General features: G+C 36.0%; 1 protein-coding gene across 4 annotated transcripts in view; it reads left to right on the top strand.

The window, feature by feature from the left end:
- The window catches only part of FOXJ3 (forkhead box J3), a 130,557-nt gene that overhangs the window by 39,527 nt on the left and 69,623 nt on the right, over window positions 1-21,407 (top strand). For all 4 annotated transcript variants that reach the window (XM_068539658.1, XM_068539656.1, XM_068539657.1 and 1 more), the window contains exons 3-4: window positions 1,962-2,286; window positions 11,996-12,070. In XM_068539658.1, the coding sequence (XP_068395759.1) occupies window positions 1,962-2,286; window positions 11,996-12,070 (400 nt within the window). The remainder of the gene's footprint in view (window positions 1-1,961; window positions 2,287-11,995; window positions 12,071-21,407) is intronic.

Raw genomic sequence — 21,407 nt, 5'->3', positions numbered from 1 at the left:
ACTATTTGTGTGAATTTGGACAAGTCTTTAACTTCAGTAGACCTTAGTTTTTCATCTTTAGATTGGAGGCCTTGTTCTCTAATCTCTAGGGTACTTTGCCCACTCTTTGACATTCTGTGATATCTAAATTATCTTGGCTTCTTTTTCCACAAGTTTCTATAACTTATTTCATGATGGGAACAAGCATTTCTGGCTGAGATTGTAGAGCAAGGTGCTGTATAGAGGAATTTAAAGTTCAGGTTTCAGAGGAATGCATACAGCAGAGATGGGGAGGGAAAATGAAAAATGTAAAACTGTTAATCAAAATATTGGAAAATATTCTATCTGCATTGCCGGTAGTTAATATTCTACTGGCAATGCAGATAGAATCCTCATGGCTATCTCTTGATTTATAATTGCTATTGCTTAATCTTGTTTACTTTATGGTTCATTAGTACCCTCCCAAGATACTCCTAGAGTAATATTATTAACTAATACTTATTGAATGTTTCTTCTGTGCATAAGTTATCCCATTTATTTCTCAAAGTAATGTTTTAACCGTAGGTACTATTATTGTTTCATTTTACAGATGAGATGGGGTTTAGAGATAGTAACGCTTTCATAGTCTCACAGATAGTAACTGGTAGAATAAGTACTTGAATTCTGGTCTGCCTGACTGCAGAGCCTGTGTTCTTTATTAATTCTACATTGCCTCCCAGAAGTTCAGATCCTAAGCATATACTCCAGCTTGCTTTTTGCCTGCAGCTATTTGGAATGAAGGGTATATATGGGATTCTTAGCCACAGTTTTTTTCTTTTTACTGAGATACTTTAAGTTTCTTATTTTGTTTTCTTTTTCCCTTTATTTTTATATCACTTAGAAGCCTTTCATTCCTCTCTGCTTTGTTGTCAGGCTCACTTTTCCTGCTTCTTTGATCCCAGGATAGGAAAGTTTGTACCTTTTGTTGAAAGTTTGCCATTCCAGTGAGAGGTGTCAATCTTTGTTTCTATATTTTTATCTTCCATTCTTAGAGCAGCTTCCTTCTTTCTCCAGAATATGTGTTAACCTGGCAGATGTTGTTTTTTCTTTTTTCTTTCTTTGGGTGATAATGGTTTGAATTTTTCAGCCTTGGAGAGAAATAGATTACAGAATCCAGATCACTGGATGTTTTTGTAAGCCTGCCCTTGAGTTTTTAATGCTGCTTTTCTTGCTGTCCATTTATGTGATTTTCTCTCTTATATCCCACACTCCCAGATCTTTAGTTTTCTTAAGCTTGTTCTTTGACTTTTTTTTTTTTTTTTAAACTGCCTGGCACTGCCTATTCTCCTTTTCTCGAGTTCATCAGTGTCCTTGAGTTTGCATTTCTTTTTTCAGTCAACTCCCCCAGCTAGCTTGTCTCCTTGCTATTCTTGTCTACCCTGCTTTACTCTTCCTATCTCCCACCTGCTCAACTTTACCTTCTTTCCTCCATGTAAATTCCTGTGCTTATTTCTCAGTTACTTCTCTGACTTCTTGCCTACACTTTAATTTTGGTATTCTTTTGTATGATTTCCCTAAAATTTGTGTAAAAGAAATGCCAGATATACAATCTTAAGTTTTAAAAGGGCCTGCAGTGTTGGTGAGTAAAGAGCTGGACTGCAGACAGATGTTTTCATACTATGATCCTGTCTCCCTGTTTAAAGTGACAGATGGTCTTTTTAAGAAAACTGGCCTCAGAATTACTTTGTGTGTGTATATTGTTCTATCTCTTAGACAGTTTAAAACCAAATTTGTTGTGTTTGGAGAGGAAGAAATTAAGAAAAAAGATTGGAAATGTTGATCCCTTAAATATTTGGTTTGGTCATTAATATACTCAATCTTTTTCCTCCAGATTTAACTCAGGCTTTCCCTCACTTTGGAACTCCTAGATTTGTGAATATTGGATATTTTGAGAAGCAGGGGTTCTTTCCTTGATATTGACTAAGGAGTCTATTTACCTTCAGGATGACATCTGAACTGGAGAGCAGCCTAACATCTATGGACTGGTTACCACAGCTCACCATGAGAGCAGCCATCCAAAAATCTGATGCTACACAAAATGCACATGGAACAGGAATTTCCAAGAAGAATACACTTCTTGACCCAAATACAACCCTGGACCAGGAAGAAGTCCAACAGCACAAAGATGGGAAGCCTCCATACAGTTATGCCAGCCTCATTACATTTGCAATTAATAGCTCACCCAAAAAGAAAATGACTCTAAGTGAGATTTACCAGTGGATTTGTGATAACTTCCCATATTATAGAGAGGCTGGCAGTGGATGGAAGGTAAGGATTTTATTTAAATTTTTATTTTTATGCTGTAAACAGTAACAATACTGGCTTTTATTGAAGATAAAGCTTTGTGGAGGCTTATATAATTAAAGATGAAATTCCAATTACTAGTCATTTTTAGGATTAAAAGAAATTAAATGTTTTAAATTAGATGAATAACTTTATTTTGGGTAGAATATTAATTTGTTAGAGCTTTCTTGTATTAGAGGACTGACATAGCATAAAGTATTGGAGCAGAGATAATGTAGCATTCACTAGAAAACAATACCCACAGTTCAGTTAAGTTGATAGTGTGTCTGAGGTTTAAAAAAAAACAGCATAGTATTGCAACTAGTACTGTTTTTATCATCAAAGATTTTTTTAAAAACTCTATTTTGAAAGAATTCTAGATTTATAGAAGAGTTTTATAAGTAGTACAAAGGGTTCCCATATATCCTTCAACCAATTCCTCTTTGTTAACATCTTATATAACCATAGTACCATTATCAAAACTAAGAAATTAATACTTTTGACTAAGCAGTACTGTTAGCTACTAAGTAAATTACAGACTTCATTCAGATTTCACCAGTTTTTCCCACTGATGTTTTTTTATGTTCCAGGATTCAATTCAGGATCTAATCTAGGATCCCACATTACATTTAGCTGTCATTTGTTATGTCTCCTTAGTCTTCTCCAGTCTGTAACAGTCCCTCAATCTTTTCTTGTCTTTTATGACCGTGACACTTTTGAAGAGTACTTGTCAGGTATTTTGTAGAATGTTCCTCAGTTTGGATATGTTTGATACTTTCTCGGTTAGATTGAGGTAATGCATTTTGGGGAAGAATAATGCAGAGGTGATGTGCCCTTCTCTGTCTATCTGTCATATCAGGGGGAACTTGATGTCAGTATGTCTTATTACTGGTAATGTTCACCATGGTTCTTTGGTTAAGGTGGTGTCTGCCAGGTTTCTCCACTATAAAATTACTATTTATCACTTTGTAAATTATGAAATGTTTTGGGGGAGATACTTTGACAGCATGCAATACCCTGTTTTTCTTAAATTTTTGTTCATTAATTTTAGTGTTCATTGGTAGATCATTACGGCAGTTTTTATTGTTTTCTAGTGGTGGTTTCTCTTTTCCTTTATTCCTTCTATATTAATTGGGATTCTTTCCAATTAATATGGAAGGCTTGTCCCTTCTTCCCCTTTTATTTATTTATTCAATCGCATATTTGTAATAGTATGCACTCATGGATATTTATTTTATTTTTTGTGCTGTCGTTATTTGTTGCTCAGATTTTTGCTGCTTTTGGCATTGGGAGCTCTTACAGGTTGGCTCCTGTGCCCTTTGATATGGTACAGTTCTTTTGTTTATTTACCACTTCTTAACTTTCTGGCACCACAAGATGCTCGAGGCTCATCTCGTACCTTTCCTGCCTCAGCTCTAGAATCAGCTACTTCTTAAAGAAGCCTTAGCTCCTCATCTAAGCTTTTTGAGGAACCTTCAAATTAGTTACCTACCTAATCTATGTTATATGACAAATAATTCAGTTTTCTTTTGTATCTGCACATTTTACATTCATATTCTTATGTAGGAGTTATCCAGTTGTGTGCTGTGTGGGGTGTGTGTATTTGTGTGTGTGCATGTGGAAGAAGGGGACTTACAGAGCTTTAGGTCTGCCATCAGCTGGTAGTTACACTTGTTTCTCTTAAGCTTTCATGTCTCAACACCTTTGTCTTTTTTGTTTGAATATACTTATTAAAGGCATTTACTGAATTACTGTGCACCAGTGATGTGTGCTATGTATCATGCCAGATAATCAAGTGCCTTATGGGAAGGGATTTTTTTTATATCTTTTCCTCTATTCCATTGCACTAGCACAGTACTTCCATTTAGTAAGCCTCAATAAATGCAGCTTGAATGAAAGCCAGAATCCTGGTCCCAGCTTTCTTTCCTAGCTTATTTTTTGCTAGTTCCCTCTCATGTACTGTTTTTTCTACATATTCCAGCCTGTTAGTTGTCCTAGAAATAAATATTTTGATTTTTTTTTGCTTTTGTTTTTCTCTTACTTGTCCTTGGACTTTCTCTTGCCCTTTGTCCAGTTGGCATTATTCTGTTTATTCTTTAAGCTCATATGTAACCTCTCTTTTCCCTGTGGGATTAATCTTTTGTGTTTCCATATGTTTTATTAATAACTCTATTATAGAACTTACAGATTTTTGTTCAGGGATCTTGTTTCATCGAAGTCCACCTTGAGAGTGCCAGATTCAGTCTGCTGGATTTCTTGCTGCTGGCCACCCCAAGTTATGGTCTGAAACTGGTTTAGAAGTAGTGATACAGTTTCATCTGGAAGATACATGGTTTGGATGTAATGAAGAAGGAAGGATGGAAAGCGAAAAATGGGAATAAGTTGAGAAGGATAATGTTGCTTTTTAGAACTAAAAGATACGCCAAGGAGATTATCTGATCCAGTCTGTTGCTTTAGGCAGACCTTTAATATTCCCAGGGAATTGCTGTTTCATAATTATTCTTTTAAAAAAGTTTCTTCCACCCAATTTTAGGAGCCTAGAACTTGCCATGATTACTTTATATTTTATTTTTGTAAACATAGAAATATTTTGAACATCTCACATGGAGACAAATGGAAAGTGGTTTATCTTCTCCTTTGCTCAGGTCCTATCTCTGTTTTCATGTTTTAGTTCCCATTCACTGTCCTAAGATTTGTTTAGCATTACTTGTACAACTTGCTGCTTACTGTTTCTTCTTCAGGTATGGAAGAGATGGGTTAGGTGAAAATGGAAGGTCATATAGAACTTGTGAAATTAGCTTGTATTGTTTGAAGAGAGGATGGAAGAAAAATCCTAAAGCAGTTGTCAACCACCTTTCCAGAAATGTAGAGCCAACTAATGTCACCCAGAGGAGAAAATGTTGCCGTGGTTACTTAAAAGGATTCAAATAGAATTGTAATATTTAGATGAACTCCCTTTCATTTTGTGCCAGGGCATTGAAGGGAGATTACGTATTAAAAACAATTCTTTGAATAGTCCATAAGAGTTATAAAAACTCTTTGAATTTCCATAATTGAATGATTTTGTAATCTGAACTAGAGGAAAAGGAATTTTTTGTGTGCTATTCACCTTACTAAAGAAAATTAACCTATTAAGTTACTGGAATTTAGGGTAATAAAAAGAAGAATATAAAAGAGTGGTATGGGTATGTGGGGGTGTATTCTACTTTTCTATGTGAAGAAAAAAAGAAATAAGAATATATTATGTGTTTGCTTATTGTTGTAAAAAGAAAGTTAGGAATAATAAACTAGAAATATAGTAAACATAGTTACCTATAGGGATGGATGGAACTGAGGTAGAAGAGATACAGAAGGGAGTAAGATTGTGAGTGTACCTTTTTATATAGTTTTGAGTCTTGAAACATCTAAGTATTTTACACATTCAAAAAAATATAAGTTAGGAAATCAAAAAGGATGAAAGAAGAAAACCTTAAAACTGAATATAAGTAGAAATAAATAAGCCTTATATCAAATGTATAATGTAATCACAGAAAAATTCAAGAAGTTTTGAAAAGAGCATACCAAGGTTGAAAAGAATTACAAAAGAATCATGGACTTCATTTAGTAGATTTGTCTTTGGTAATGGTAATTTGCTAGAGGCAGTCTCTCTACCTTGTATAACCACAAGAAAAGAAGTTGGGAAGGGGAGCAATTCTGAAACAATCTTATGTGTATGGTAGGATAGAACAAATGAGTACATATATTAGTGTTTTGGGGAGTCAGGGCTCTCACAGTGGAAGAAGAGAAATAAAGGTGGAAATGGGGTGGTTGATTTGAATGAGAGATGCCAGTTTAAACTCAAGTGAAAATAAAAATCAGTGCTTTTAAATTCAGATTCTTGGGTCACAACTCCAGAGATTTTGAATTAGTCATCTTAGAGCCTAGGAATCTGCATTAAAATTCATCTCAAGTGATTCTGGTGTAAGTAGACTGTACTTCTGAGAAACTACTTTTGAAGCTGGGTTTTCAAGGCCAAGCAATATGCCTTTATCAGTTTTTTAACCCGGGCCATTTTTCTCCAGCTTACTCTCTGCCATCCTAGTTATCTCTACCTCTACTCTCCCAACTTCTTTCCTTAGGGTTGTTAGAGGTAGTGTCTCCCCAAGTTGTGAGGTCTGAAGTCATCTCTTTTCTTCATTGTGTGTTGTAAATACATGTCTTGGCTCTCATATCTCTCCGGGTGTTTTTATTTTCTAAATATGCTTTTGGTATTTTTTTCAACAGATTTGTGATTCCCATAGGAAAAGCATTATATTCTAGGTTCTGAGTTGGTAGACAAGATCCCTACCCTTATGGAGCCTACTTACATTTTGATACAGAATACAGTATGGAAGAGGAAGACCATTAAACAAATTACTGTGTGGTGAGAAATCCACACTTGGCCTAAGCTAATAATTTATGAAAGTCAGAAAGGACTTCCTTAAAGAACTAACGTTTAAACCAAGAATGAATTGAAAGTTAAGTAGACTCAGGTGAAAGGGATGGAGGAAGGCTGGCAGCAGTAACTTTTGCAGGGGGAGCAATAAATGGAAAGCCTAGAGGTGAGAGAGACCATTGGAGGGGGTTAGTATAGAGAGTATGACAGCAGGATAGGGTGAGATTATGAAGAGTCTTGTGGAGGCTTTAAGGATTTTAGATTTTATCCTAAGTGCAATGAGAAGTTACTGAAAGGTTTTAATTGAAGCACTAATGTCAGATTTGCCTTGTGAAGAGGTAACTGCCTGTTGGGTAGAGAATGGTGGAGGAGGGGTAAAGAGAGGAAGGTAGAGGGTGGACACCAGTTAGGAAGCTGTTGTACTAGTTTTGGTGAGACTGGTGTCCTGGACTGAGGTAGTAACAGAAGAGATGGAATAAAGTAGGTAGATTGAAGGTAGACTTAAAAGATTTGGTGACAGATTTGTTTTAGATGGTGAGAAGGAGGGAGGAGTTAAGGAGGTCTTACAGGTTTCTGATTGGAACAGTTATATGAATAACTGTCTTTAAATAGAGAAGGGAAAACTGGCAGAAGACCACACTGGGAATAAAGATTGAGTTTAGTTTTAAACATGTTGAGTTGGAGGTGTTTCTGGAGATGTCTAGTAGATTGTTGAAAATACGTGTTAGGAGAAAGGTCACAGATGGTTATTGAAGCCATGGCTGTAGATGAGATTGCCTAGGCAGCAAATGTAGAAGTGAAAAAAGGACAGTGGCAGAGTCTTGAAGATTTCCAGCTTTTAAGCTTTTTGTAGAGGAGGATGATCTAAGTAGAGATGTGTTCTTCCACTGTGAAGCCATTTAGAAAACATGACCATTTTGATTTCTTCTTACCATCTTGATTTTGGTTTTTTCCCATCTTGAACTTTTTAAATGGGTAATTTTTCTGATTAGTTCCTTCTTTTCCTTGTCTTCTTTTGGATTTGGAGTGGGTATTGTTTATGATTTCATTTTATCTTCACTATTATTTTATTAGTTATACCTCTTCCTAAATTTTGTTTTAGGATGTGAATACTCTAGGGTTTACCACCCACATCTTTAACTTATCACACTCTACCTTCATTATACCATTTTATGTATAGTGTAAGAACTTTATAAACCTTATACAGTTGACCCTCGAACAACCCGGGGACTAAGGGGACGCTGACCCCTGCACAGTCGAATGTATAACTTTACAATTGGCCCCCCATATCCATGGTTCTTCATCTGCGGATTCAACCAACCTTGGATTGTATAGTACTGTAGTATGTATTTATTGGAAAAGTCCGCATATAAGTGGACCCATATAATTCAAACCCGTGTTGTTCAAGGGTCAGCTGTACTTCTAATTCCCCTGAGCCAACCTTTGTGTTATTGTACATTTTACTTTTACATGTTATAAATCTCATAATTGTTATATTTGCTTTAGACAGTTATCTTTTAAAGGCATTACAGATAAGAAAAAGTGATTTTTAAAATTTGCTTTCATTTTCACAATTTCTGGAACTCTTCATTTCTTTTTGTAGATGCAGGTTTCCATTTGGTATCATACTTCTGCCTGAAGAACTTCCTTCTAATATTGCCAGCCAACTGGCGGTACAAGAAATGACTTCTTTCAGCTTTTGTTTGTCTAGAAGTCTTTATTTTGCCTTCATTTTTGAGAGATATTTTTACTGCATATAGAATTGACTTTTTTTTTCTCTTAGTGTTTTAAAGATGTCACTTTGTTGTCTTCTAACTTGCATGGTTTTTGAGACATCGCTGTAATTCTAATCTTTATTTCTCTGTACATAATCTTTCTTTTTTTCTCTTGCTGCCCTTCAAGATGTTCTCTTCATTTTGATTCTCAGCTTTTGGGCTATAATGAATATAGTTGTGTGGATTTTTAATTCCTTCTGCTTGGTGTTCTCTGAAATTCTTGCATCTGTGATTTGATGTCCTGCATTACTTTTGGACGATTCTTGTCTGTTACATCTTCAGATTTTTCTTCTACCCTATTCTTTTCCATTTCTCCTTCTGGGACTCTAATTATATGTATTGTTCCACAGTTCTTGGATGATCTTTTTTTTTTGTATTTGTGTATATGTGCATGCCTATGTGCATGTGTGTTATTTTGGATAATTTCTATTGATCTAGCCTCAAGATACCTGAGCCTTTCCCTAATTGGGTCCAGTCTGCTGATGAACCATCTAGGGAATCCTTTATCTTTTATCATGTTTTTTATTTCTATCATTGACATTTGACTCTTTCTTATAGCTTACACATCTCTGTTGAAATTCCCCATCTCTTTATGCAAGTTGTGCACTTTTTTCTACTTTGTGCCTGAACATATTAGTCATAGCTTTTTAAAAGTTCTTGTCTGATATTTCTAACATCTGCGTCATCTCTCAGTTGGGTTTTGTTGGTTACTTTATCTATTGACAATGGGCTTTTTTCTTTTTTCTTGCTTTTCCATGTGTCTTGCAATTTTTGATTGAGTTCCAGCTACATGTGTAGAAGAATGGTAGAGATAGAGGTAAATACTATTTGTACTTGTAAATGGACAAACATCTTTTTTCACAGGCCATTTGTGTGGGGAGTCGAATTACACTCATCAGTAGTTGAGCTGGATTTGGGTTTTGTTGTTGGCATCTTTGCCTTTAGTATACCACAGACTTTACATTCCTCCTGCAGTAGACTCCTGTTACCTTGTGCTTGGAGTGGGAGGCTTGGGTGCTGTAGGGTTTTCTCAGTTTTCCTGTTTTCTCTTTTTAGTTGTCTCTGCCCACCTTGCTACAGATAGGGGTCTCTGTCCATGCTCCTGCCCCTCCTCTCTCTGCAGGTTGTCATTACTTGTTATCCACTGCTGGGCTTGTGGTAGGGGCTGGTTTTTTTTTGGGGGGGGGGTGTCTTGATCCAGCCTTAGTCTTATTCAGGCCCTTGGACTTGAGGGTGGGGCTTTTTCAGTGTTTGTTTTCCCTCAGCCAGGTTAGTTATCCTTGTTTATCCAGTTACCTTTGCTTGGGAGTTTCCTGTCCCTTTCCCAGCTATAGTCACCCTCCACCTCAGCATGGTGTATTGCTGTAGGATACTGGCCCCTGGGTAGTTTCTGACACTTGTCGCATAGGTAAAAGGATTTTGCTTCCTCCATCAGCAATAGATCTTTGCCTGTATCCTGGGAAAGTGTTTCCTATCCCTCCCTAGAGGCAGAAGGGCTTTGTTTCCATTCTTTACTCAGAAGTAATCTTTGCCAGAGCCCTATGGGTGAGAAGTTTTGCTACCCCTACCTCAAACTTAAGTTTTTTGCTTTGTAAGATCTGTAGAAGGTGGTGTGGCTTTTTTTCCCCTCGTGGCCATCAGTTACCTCCTTCCTGCTTATGCCCCAAAGGAGACTTTCTCTGGTTTCCTTTCCTGCCCCCAATCTTTCTTGTGAGCATACGGTGAAGGTCCAAGAGCTTCTTCTGAGCTTGAGGGTGAGTGGAAATTTCCCTTGTGTCTGGGATCCTTGCTACTCTAAACTGATACCATGCTTGGCCTTTCAAATTTTAGCTAATTTCTTGGGTGCTTGGATGGTGGCCACCTCTTTCTCCCATATTCTGCCGAAAAGTGAGACAGTTTGTCCCCTTTCTCCTTGAATGGGCTTACCCTCTTAGGAATTTTATTTGTTGGGCTGCTTTGCAACCTCAGCTCTCTGATGTGGTTTAAAAATAGACATTTTTTTTGGCTTACCCATTGGTTTCTCATTGTTTGGGAGGGATCATCAGTCTTTGTAGCTGTTTACATTCCAAGTAGAGGTGGAACTCCCATTCATAAGTTTTTTTTTTTTTAATTAATTAATTAATTAATTAATTTATTTTTGGCTGTGTTGGGTCTTCGTTTCTGTGCGAGGGCTTTCTCTAGTTGCGGCAAGCGGGGGCCACTCTTCATTGCGGTGCGCGGGCCTCTCACTGTCGCGGCCTCTCCTGTTGCGGAGCACAGGCTCCAGACGCGCAGGCTCAGTAGTTGGGGCTCACGGGCCTCGTTGCTCCGCGGCATGTGGGATCTTCCCAGACCAGGGCTCGAACCCGTGTCCCCTGCATTGGCAGGCAGATTCTCAACCACTGCGCCACCAGGGAAGCCCCATAAGTTTTAATTGATGTTTGGTAATAAGATAGGCTTGAATTTACATTCTCTGGTCATCTTTTAAAAACTTCTTTAATCCCAGTATTGCCTCATGAGAGGCAAGTTTTAATGGAGGCATTGTTAGAGTTCTGAATTTTACATTAAAAATAAAATGACATTATGCCAAAAAATAACCCCCTGCCCAACATCCAATTCTAAGTAGTGGCTAAATACAATTGGAGCCTCTCCACCAGATACCTGGCCATTTTGGAACAAACAAAATTATGAAATGGATTTTAGAGCATTTAATTAAGAAGAAATGGTCTTTGGGTATTTTCTGTGAAAATTGTGGCATAGTCCTGTTTATTCATGAAAGATTTCCTGTTTCACAGATTCTCCAGGTCTCTAAGTGCGTTTTCCTTCCATCCAAGTTGTTTATTCTTTCTTGCTACATTGAGGAACCTACGTGTTCTTGCTGGCTTCTCTAGTCAGTGTCTTCCCATGTGGTTTTCTTTCTTAAATATTGTAGTGAGAACCGAATTGGTTTTTATGTACTCTTGTAATGGAGCAGTGGAATTTTTTTGTTTATAACTTTTTAAACTCATTAAAAAGTGATAGCACATGTGCCTTGTAAATCATTTGAACATTGCAGAAAACTGAATGGAGGAAAATAATCATCACTTATAATTCCATGTAGAATAACTCTTAGCATTTTGCATTATGACTTGTTTCCAAGAATAAATAAATTAGCTAATAAATATGTATCACAATTAAAATCATAATATGCATACAATTTTATATTTGGTATTTAACGTTAATCACAGACATCTTCCTGCATCATTGAAAGGTCTTACTAAACATTTAAAATGGGACATATAGTCCATTATTTGGAGTTTTGTAAAATGCACTAGAAACTGTCTTTTCCAATAACTACTCCCCTTTGTAGCATTCATAATTTGAAAATCAGAAAGGTTTAAATTTGAAGCTCATTTAAAAAACTTATTCCATTTGTAATTGTATTCTGGTGCATAGAGATATTTAGGTTTCTGATTCTGTTTCTAAAGGGGGTTTTGGTTTTTGGAGTCCAATGACCTTATGGCTTTTCTTTCTTTTTTAATTTCAGAATTCCATACGACATAATCTGTCACTGAACAAGTGTTTCCTTAAAGTGCCTCGATCCAAGGATGACCCTGGAAAGGTAGGATTCATTTTCTTAAGATAAAATAATTGGATTCTTCATTGTATCTTTTGGCATGTTTGAATCTGAGTTATATTTGTTATATAAAGAAAGAGAATTGGAATGAAAGCATTTAGGAACTCGTCTAGTTCACTGGTAAGGAACCTTTGAGAAAGAGCAAGTCCTCCTTTACCCACCCCTCCCTATTCCACCTCACCTCACCTCACCTCACCTCACCTCACCTCACCTCACCTCACCTCACCTCACCTCACCTCACCTCACCTCACCTCACCTCACCTCACCTCACCTCACCCTTTTAGTTGGTATGCTTCAAGGACCAGCCAGACAGGGAGAGATTTCTTTTTAAGCAATGAGAAGCTAGCTAGCTAGTATAGGGCTGGTCCTCTGTTACAGTTTGCTGTTTCTAATCTAGTTTTTGTTTGGTTATTTTCTTAAGTGTTATGCATTAAATTAAATTTGGCTTTTGAATTGCTTGTTGGAACCACAATTTATTATTACACAGAAGAAGTGAATCTGTATGTAATTGACAAGTGGAAGTAACTCTTACCCTGAAGTAAAATTTTCTCTGTTATATCCTTGTTTTCTTAGTTGCTGTTTTTTCCTCTTCATTCCATTTATCTTTTGCCATTGTTACATTTTTAGTATTTTATCTGCAGAAACGTCCCTTTTTTTGGTATCAAGGCCATGTCAAATACATTGTGGCCTGAACTTGGTACTAGTTGCTTGGTTTCTAAAGCTCAGAGTACTTGCTTGGACCATATTTGGTTGTCATGATAAATTGTTAGTTAGATTAGGACTTTGAGATAGTTTATCTGTTGGCAAGTACGCATTCTTTTTTGGATGGTTAGACTTCTTGTCATCTTCCTCAGGCTACTGTCCCTGGAAGAATTTTTTTAAAACGTAAGCCTGGTCATGTTATCACCCTGCTTAAAAGCACTCCCCAGTGTCCTGGAGATGTTTCTTTGTTATAAAATATCCTTTACTATCTTTTCCTTAATCTGCCTTTCTAGCAATGATTTCACCTCATTCAAGACCCACTGTGAGGAACTTATTGATACTTGAGGTTTCCCAGACATGCCTTTCCTATGGTTTTCTCTTATTGCACAAACTCCCTCTACTTGTCTGCATACTCCTTGTTTTTTAAGATTGAGCTGCAGCATTACCCTCTGAAGTTTTTTTGTTTTCACATACTTCAACTGAGTTTGTTGTTCCATCTTTTGAGTTTCTGTTACTTTGTCAGCATTGTAGTAGTTCCTAACTGGTTTCTATATCCTGGGGCTTACTATCTCCAGTTTAATAGTAGCCAGCCATCTTTCAGAAAGGTTAACCTAATCATATGGTCTCTTTGTTTAAAATCTTCATTGGTTATCTATTGCCTTTAGGTTAAAGTCTGAACTTAAGAGGGTAGGGATAGTATGTATATTGTTCACTTTTTAGCCCCTGTTTCTTTCACAGTGGCTGGTGGCACTGAGGAGACACTCTTGTTGAATGAATGAATGTAAAGTTCACCCTTGAACAATGCGTGGGTTAGAGGCACTGACCCTCTGCACAGTCGAAAATCCCAAGTATAATTTATAGTCAGCCCTTGGTATACACGGTTTCTGCGAATCCACAGTTCTGCATCTCCAGATTCAACCAACTGCAATCGTGTAGTATTGTAGTATTTAATGTTGAAAAAAATCCATGTGTGAGTAGACCCGTGCAGTTCAAACCTGTGTTGTTCAAGGTCAGCTGTATTGTATCCTCTGCTAGACTGTTAACTTCTTGAGGTTGGGCATGGAGAGTTATTCATCTCAATTGTAAAGCAGGCACTCTTAAATAATGAATGTTTTATAGCACCTTCTATGATCTGCCCCATCAAGTTGGTTCTCAGTAAGATTGAATAGATTATTGTAATAGTCTTATTTGACCCAGTTTATTATTTGTCTGTTTTCATAACTCTAAGATTGTGAATAGGAATTAGTGAAATTTTTCTTTCCTTTAAAGCAGGCTTATTATAAAAAAAGGAATTATAACTTTTTATATTTGCTTCATTACAATTTCTGATGGGTAGTGAGTGTATGTGAATCTGACTAAAAATCTTAATAGAGTTTAGAGATTAGCTGTTTTATTAGAGTTCTATGAAGATACTAATTGGAATCTGTAAACATTTGATTCAGATTTGATTTTTAAATGAGGTTTAAATCATTAAAAAAGAAAAAACCAACACCCATGAATGCTTAGCTATATTATGTACTAAATTTTAACCAATTGGATATCTATTTTAAAAATCTTGTGCTGTTAGGTTTTTTTTTTTGTGCAGAACTTAAAAGCTTTTTCTGCCTTTACTTAAATAATATCATGGGGTAAGGCAGGTGAATAAGTAATACCATGTTATTCTTTGCAACTATTCATTTTGAATCAGGGTTGTCTTACTCCTATGCAACCAAAACAGTACGGAAATAAATTGAATCCTGGGAGGTTAATGAAAGCTTTCAACTTCTACCGTTAGTCTCTAATTTTAAAGTTTCATTTTTATCAAAACACATCATTGTTCTCATTGACTTTGGTGATTATAGTAAATATACATTTGATATGATAAGTATCGTACATTTATCATTGATGTGATAAATATCATACATTTGATAATACATTTCTACTAATAGAGTCATCTTTATTTTCAGTCTCAAGGTGAGATTTAAATACCCGTTGTTCTTACTGATTTTGGTCAGAAGTAAATGTTGTAAATCTGATCTTATAAAATACATTTACATGAATAAAATCATTTTAGTTTTTGATATCAAAATAAGATTTTTGTTTAAAAAAGTTCTATTGCTTAAAAAAAGTTTTGAAAACCTCAGATCTAGCCCATTTTATAGACGAGGAACTAAGTAAGGCCAGTAAATGAGGAATGACTTGCCCAAGTTCAGTGTGGAATTAGAACCCAAGTGTATTGGCCAGACTTACTTGCAAGTCACAGAAACCTATTACAGACTAACTTAAGGGAGAAAATATCTGCAGGAAGGGCTGGAACTGGAGAGGATTCTTCAGTTGTATCACCAGAGATGTCTCTTTACATCCCTTAGTTCTGCTAGCTTCTCTGATGGCTTCATTTTCAGCCCAATTCATGACAGAGATGGCCATCAGGAGCTTCTGGCATATATTCTACTAGTTTAGTAACCCTTAGCAGTGAGTGAGTGGTGCCCTCCCCACCAAATCCCCTGGAGTACCACAAACATCTTAGAATGAGTGCCCAACAAGCAGAATACACTTGGTTTCTTGGTTCCTAGACTGGCGTTTTTTCCACTATACCAGTTTTCCTTGAAAGGGAAGCCAAAATGTTAGTTAAGTTTTGGTACTTATGAATTGTTTTTTCTTTTTGTATTACAGTGTTTCCTGGCATTTGAGGAGCTTTTCCAATACCACCCTCACCACAGTGGGAGAAAACCATTGAGCCAAGGTGGGGTGGGAATAGTTTTTGGTCTTGGGTGATGGGTGTACTTTAACTAAACCCTTAGGATTTTGCTACCTGCTGCCATGATCCAGATGGGTCCAAGAGGTAGAGTTAGAAGTAGCTCATACAGCTTCTTCTTCCCTATACTTTCATGGTATAACTCTCTGTTCAGTGTGTTACCGGAGAGGTGTAGAAGCCAACTTAAACTTGAAAAGTATTGTTTAATTACAGGTGCTTTTATATGATTATTTATTCCTGACTCAATCCTTTATTTTCTAGATGCTTTTGTCATAAAAGCTCTTAATATTTGATACTCTCCCATGTACATTGATGGTCTGAAATCCATTTTTCTCAGTTCCCTGAAACTAAATATAAACAGCTACATTATTGCTTTCTTTAAAAAGAAACACAAAATGAAATTATATTTTGCATCCATAGCTCTGCTGCTTTTTTTGGGATAGATTTCTATTTTCTTTTCCCTTGATTATAGCCCTGTTTCTGTATCCTGCAGTCTTTTTTTTTTTAATTCCTGTCTCTTATCTCCTCTCTTATCATTAGCTTTGTTTTTTGTATTTTTGTCTGGTTTTTTTGATCTAATTTTTTTGGTAAAAGCCTTCTTATTCTGGAATTCACAAATACCTCTTAATTATCTTCAAAGTAAGTATTTTGCTCACATTTATGGAAAGACAAATCCTATCAGCTAAATTCAGTTTTTAAAAAAATAGAGTTCTCTTTTTTTGCTTTCCAGCTTAATCTTTTCTCAACCTTGTTCCCTCTTCTCTAGCTCAGGAAAGTGATACTTTGACTTTAAAGGAAATAAAAGATTATAAGAAGTAGTTTTAACAGTTGCATAATTAAATAGCAGCAATGGGCTCTAAGAGAAATGAAATGATAGCTAAGAAGTTTAAGACCCCGTGAAGGCCCCCTGCCTGGCCTGGGAGAGATAACTACAGTGAATTCATAGTAAGAAGAGCTTTTTGTTTTTTGGATGCTTTTTCTTCCCTGGGGTGGGGAGGTTGTAAATGCTCAATGGCTGTGGAGATTGGGGGTCTCCTGGTTTGTGAGGAGACAGCAGCTCACTGCTAGAGAATTAACTTTTGGAAGTTCTGAGATTGTGATTATTTTCTACTCCTGTCCTCTGTCATAATGTAAGAGACCATAACATAGTTGACTGATTGCTTTTGTTCAAAGGATATTCTTTTTTGGCCATGTTAGTATTGTGTTGTATTTATTTGTAAATTGTCTGTTATTTGCTAGTATCCTGTTTTGGTCATTTCATTTGTAAAGGGTTGTAGAAAGACTGGAGAGGTTTGAGAGAACATGAGATATAGCAAGCATTAAGTGATAAACAGTGTTGCAGGAATCATAGGTATGTACCTTGAAGAAGGAAGATAGTATTAAATTTAATAATAGTCTTAAAGTAGATGTATAATTTTTGTAAGGAAGAAGTTGATGTCTTATCTGTGTCTTTGAATAAAACCAAACAGGAAGTAGAACTTAAAGATAGGCAAGAGTTCAGTTGGACAAAAATAAGTACATCATATTATTGGAGTGAAAAAACACTCATAGGGTTCCCAAGGGAAGCTTTAGAGTTTGCCACTTCTAAAGCACTTCAAGGAGAGAAGAAATTATTACCCTTCGTAGTTTTAACTCATGATAGGTAAGAACCCCCTTTTGAAGGCTGAGAAGAGGGCATGATCAAGAGGGATCCATCAGAACAAAGTTGAGATAGAATCAGGAATTAAGGGAATTAATGTAAGTACTAACATGAGGTCAAGAGTTGAGGTTGAATGTAAGTACTAACATGAGGTCAAGGGTTGATGCCAAGAGTGCATGTTAAGGCAGAAGTGGATTATGAATGTAAGGTGGTCAGTTAGACAAACCAGGGTTAGAAAGCCCGGACTAAGCATTGAGAGAGGCATTCAGAGAGGATTTGAAAAATTGGGTTAGATAAGAGGTGAGGGTCTGATTCAGAGAGACAACACTGCAGAAACGGAAAGTAGTGCTGGCACAGAACCCTGACAATACACTGTTAGTCAAAGCAGTTTAGTTAGAGCTGCCTTTTACTTGCACATGCAGTAGTCTCTGTTCTTAAGGGTGGGAGATAACAGTTTGTTGCTGTTGGCCTCTTTTTTCTTTTCCAGATCTAAACTGCTTTTTAAAAAATAATTTTTTTGCCCTCAGATTAATTTTTACAAAAATTATACATGGTAAAATTTACTCTTTGGCATATAATTCTAGTAGTTTGACCAATGCATACAGTGTAAGCATCACCATGGTCAAGATACAGAACAGTATTGCCCTTTGGTAGTCAGTGCCCCACTGCCCCCCACTCCAAGTCCTGGCAACCACTGATCTATTTTTTGTTCTTATAATTTTGCCTTTTCCAGAAATTCATATAAGTGGGACTCATACAGTAGGTGGCCTTTTGAGTCTGACTTCTTTCGCTTAGCATAATGCATTTAAGATCCATCTGTGCTGTTAGTATCAGCAGTTCCATTTTATTTCATATAGTTCATCTTACGGATTTACCACAGTTTAGTCACCGTTTGAAGAGCATGTGGGTTGTTGCCAGTCATAAGTTCATTTGAGCATCAAGTTTTTTTCTTTTAGGCTTAGATTCAATAATTAATTTGATAAATACTGAGATACAAGACAGTGTTGAATTAACCTAAACTAGTAACATATAAGTCATACTATCTATCATATGTGAGTTATAGTAAATATTATGAGTTATAGTAAATATAGGTGAGCTGTCTCTTGGAAATCAGTTGTGATGTAGTAAAACCTTACTTATTTTCTACTTAAATAATTTCTAAAAAGATTAGGTTTAGGCACTGATGATTTAAAAACAAGATATGGCCAACTATTAATTGCTTAATAGAATATACTGCTTTTAAGTATCCTTAACATTTAGAGAAACCATTTACTATACTACAATCAGTATACTAATTACGTATTATTAATTTTTTTAACATCTTTATTGGAGTATAATTGCTTTACAGTGTTGTGTTAGTTTCTGCTGTATAACAAAGTGAATCAGCTATATGTATACATATATCCCCATATCCCCTCCCTCTTGCGTCTCCCTCCCACCCTCCCTATCCCACCCGTCTAGGTGGTCACAGAGCACCAAGCTGATCTCCCTGTGCTATGTGGCTGCTTCCCACTAGCTATCTATTTTACATTTGGTAGTGTATATATGTCCATGCCACTCTCTCACTTCGTCTCAGCTTACCCTTCCCCCTCCCCGTGTCCTCAAGTCCATTCTCTACGTCTGCGTCTTTATTCCTGTCCTGCCCCTAGGTTTTTCAGAACCATTTTTTTTTTAGATTCCATATATATGTGTTAACATACGGTATTTGTTTTTCTCTTTCTGACTTACTTCAGTCTTACATAGTATTTTTAATCCATTGATTAAGAGTGAGTTCCTTAATAATCTTTTCTGGGCAACACTTAGATTATTTGATAATCGATGTAAAAGTAATAAAGGACTGTATTTGTTCAACAAGAATGTTCCAGAGACCTGAGCTGGCATTGGAATAGTTTTTGTCCATACATTCATTCAGCCAGTTAGCCACCCAAGCTACCTGCCTTTGAGTGCCTACTGTGTATTGACTGTTCGTAGCCTATTTTTGTGGTCTGAGTAGAGTGATTATTTAACCTGTTGCCCAAACTAGAAACTTCTGAGAATAAAAAGACGTTTTTCTCAATTATGTATAGGCAATAGGTATAAACCAAGACTAAAACCGGGAAGGATGTTCACTCTATCTATATGGTGCATGCAAATGCTGTGCCTTGGAGTTGTGGGCAGCTACCCAGGAGCAGCACCCTAAGATGATGGAGGGTAAAAAAAAAAAAAACAAAAACCCTTTAAAATTGGATTGCCATATCTAAACTGGGAGAGAAAAAACATTGAGACACATGGTCTGAAGCCAAAGAAGTCAGGGACAAAAGGGATCCAGTACTATGTCTGAGGCTCTTGATATGGTGTGCACTGAGAGCAAAGGAAGAGCAGAGAATAGTCTGTGATGATTCACTTTACCAATGAGCATATATACATGATAATATAGTTAGTTAAAACATAAAATTCACAGATGTAGCCATTTGGAATGGCTAACTGTTTATGACAGGGACTGCTTTCCCCAGGAATATTAAATTAATATTAACTTCTTGGGTTTATTTATATTTAATCAGATAATGGCATTTTTATTAGGCTATTTCTAATCTAAGAGCTGTTAAAGAAAGGTCATGTCAGTGTGTAATAGAGCAGGGGACTTTGTATTGACATAAAATTTCAGTCAGAAATTATTGGAATAATTAAAATATACTTTATTTGAAGTGATAAATATTTTGTAATGATGAAAATAAAGGCATTTAAGTCCATTGTTCATCTTTGACACATCTTGAAGTTGGCAGGTGATTCGGTTTTGGAAGATGTGTTCAGAGCTGGACAATTCTAGTTCGTGATCTTTCTTTGGGATTTTACAGACTAAGACATTGCATTCTTCTCCAGGAGGACGTTAACTTGCTGTACCAGAATTGTTGATATAAGTTAATAATAATGTCTACATTTGTATATAGCTTTACAGACTAGGGGGCTATTTTACATGCATTATCTCAGTCTTTAAAACGAAGTTGTATTCAGGCCTCAGGTTTAGATAGTGATCTTTAAGTCCATAGTAGATTTTTCCATAACGGATTAGGTCACATAAATCTCATATAATGGAACGTCACATAAATGGAATCATTTGGTATATACTCTGTGTCTAGCTTCTTTCATTCAGCAAAATGTCTGTGATGCTATTGCATATGTCAGTTGTTTCTTATTATAGCTAAGTAGTATTCCATTGTATGACTATACCACAATTTTTTGTCCATTTATCTGTTGGTGGACATTTGGGTTGTTTTCAGTGTAGGGCTATTATGAACAAGCTACTAAGAAATTCTTATACAAGTTTTCTATGGACATATGCTTTCGTTTCTCTTGAATAATGGAAGGGTTGTTATGTCAAAGGGTAGATGGAACATTAACTTGATAAGAAACTGCTAAATCTTTCTCCAAAGTGGTTGTGTATTTTACATTCCCAGTAGCAAGACATGTGAGTTCCAGTTGCTCCATATCCTGACTGACAGTTGATATTACCTATCTTTTTTAAAATTACTTTTTATTGGAGTATAGTTGATTTACAATGTTGTGTTAGTTTCTGCTGTACAGCAAAGTGAATCAGTTATACATATATATATATATCCACTTTTTTTAAGATTCTTTTCCCATATAAGTCATTACAGAGTACTGCATAGAGTTCCCTCTCTCTTTTTAATTTTAGTCATTTTAGAGGATGTGATGTAGTGTCTCATAATGGTTTTATTTTGAACTTTCCTGATGACCATTGATTTTGAGCATCTTTTTTATGTGCTTAGCTGTCATTTGTATATCATCACTTCTTAAAGTTCTTTTAAAGTCTTTTGCAATTTTTTTCTTTTAAAATTTGGTTGTCATTATTACTGAGTTGTAAGAGTTTTATATATATTTTAGATGTCTTTTCTTGGATTTATATTGTGTAAACATTTTTTTCAAAATGTGATTTGCCTTTTTGTTTTCATAATAATGTCTTAAAAAGAGAAGTTTTAGATTTGATGAAGTCTAATTTATTAATTTTTAATTTAATGATTAACGACTGTGTGTCCTGTCCAGGAAATCAGCCAAGGTCATAAATATTTTCTCCTCTGTTTTCTTCTGTAGGTTTTATAGTTTTAGTTTTTACATTTAGGTCTATGATCCATTTCAAATTAATATTTATGTATGGAGTGTTTAATCTTCCTGTTGAATTGTTCTTTTGTCTTTATGAAATGTTCTTCTTAATTTCTTCAAATACTCTGTCTTGAAACTTTGTCTGTTAT

The sequence above is a fragment of the Eschrichtius robustus genome, chromosome 3, assembly GCF_028021215.1.
Source record: "Eschrichtius robustus isolate mEscRob2 chromosome 3, mEscRob2.pri, whole genome shotgun sequence".
Taxonomy (NCBI): domain Eukaryota; kingdom Metazoa; phylum Chordata; class Mammalia; order Artiodactyla; family Eschrichtiidae; genus Eschrichtius; species Eschrichtius robustus.
Note: the sequence above shows the minus strand (reverse complement) of the source record. Positions and strands in the feature narration are given on the sequence as shown.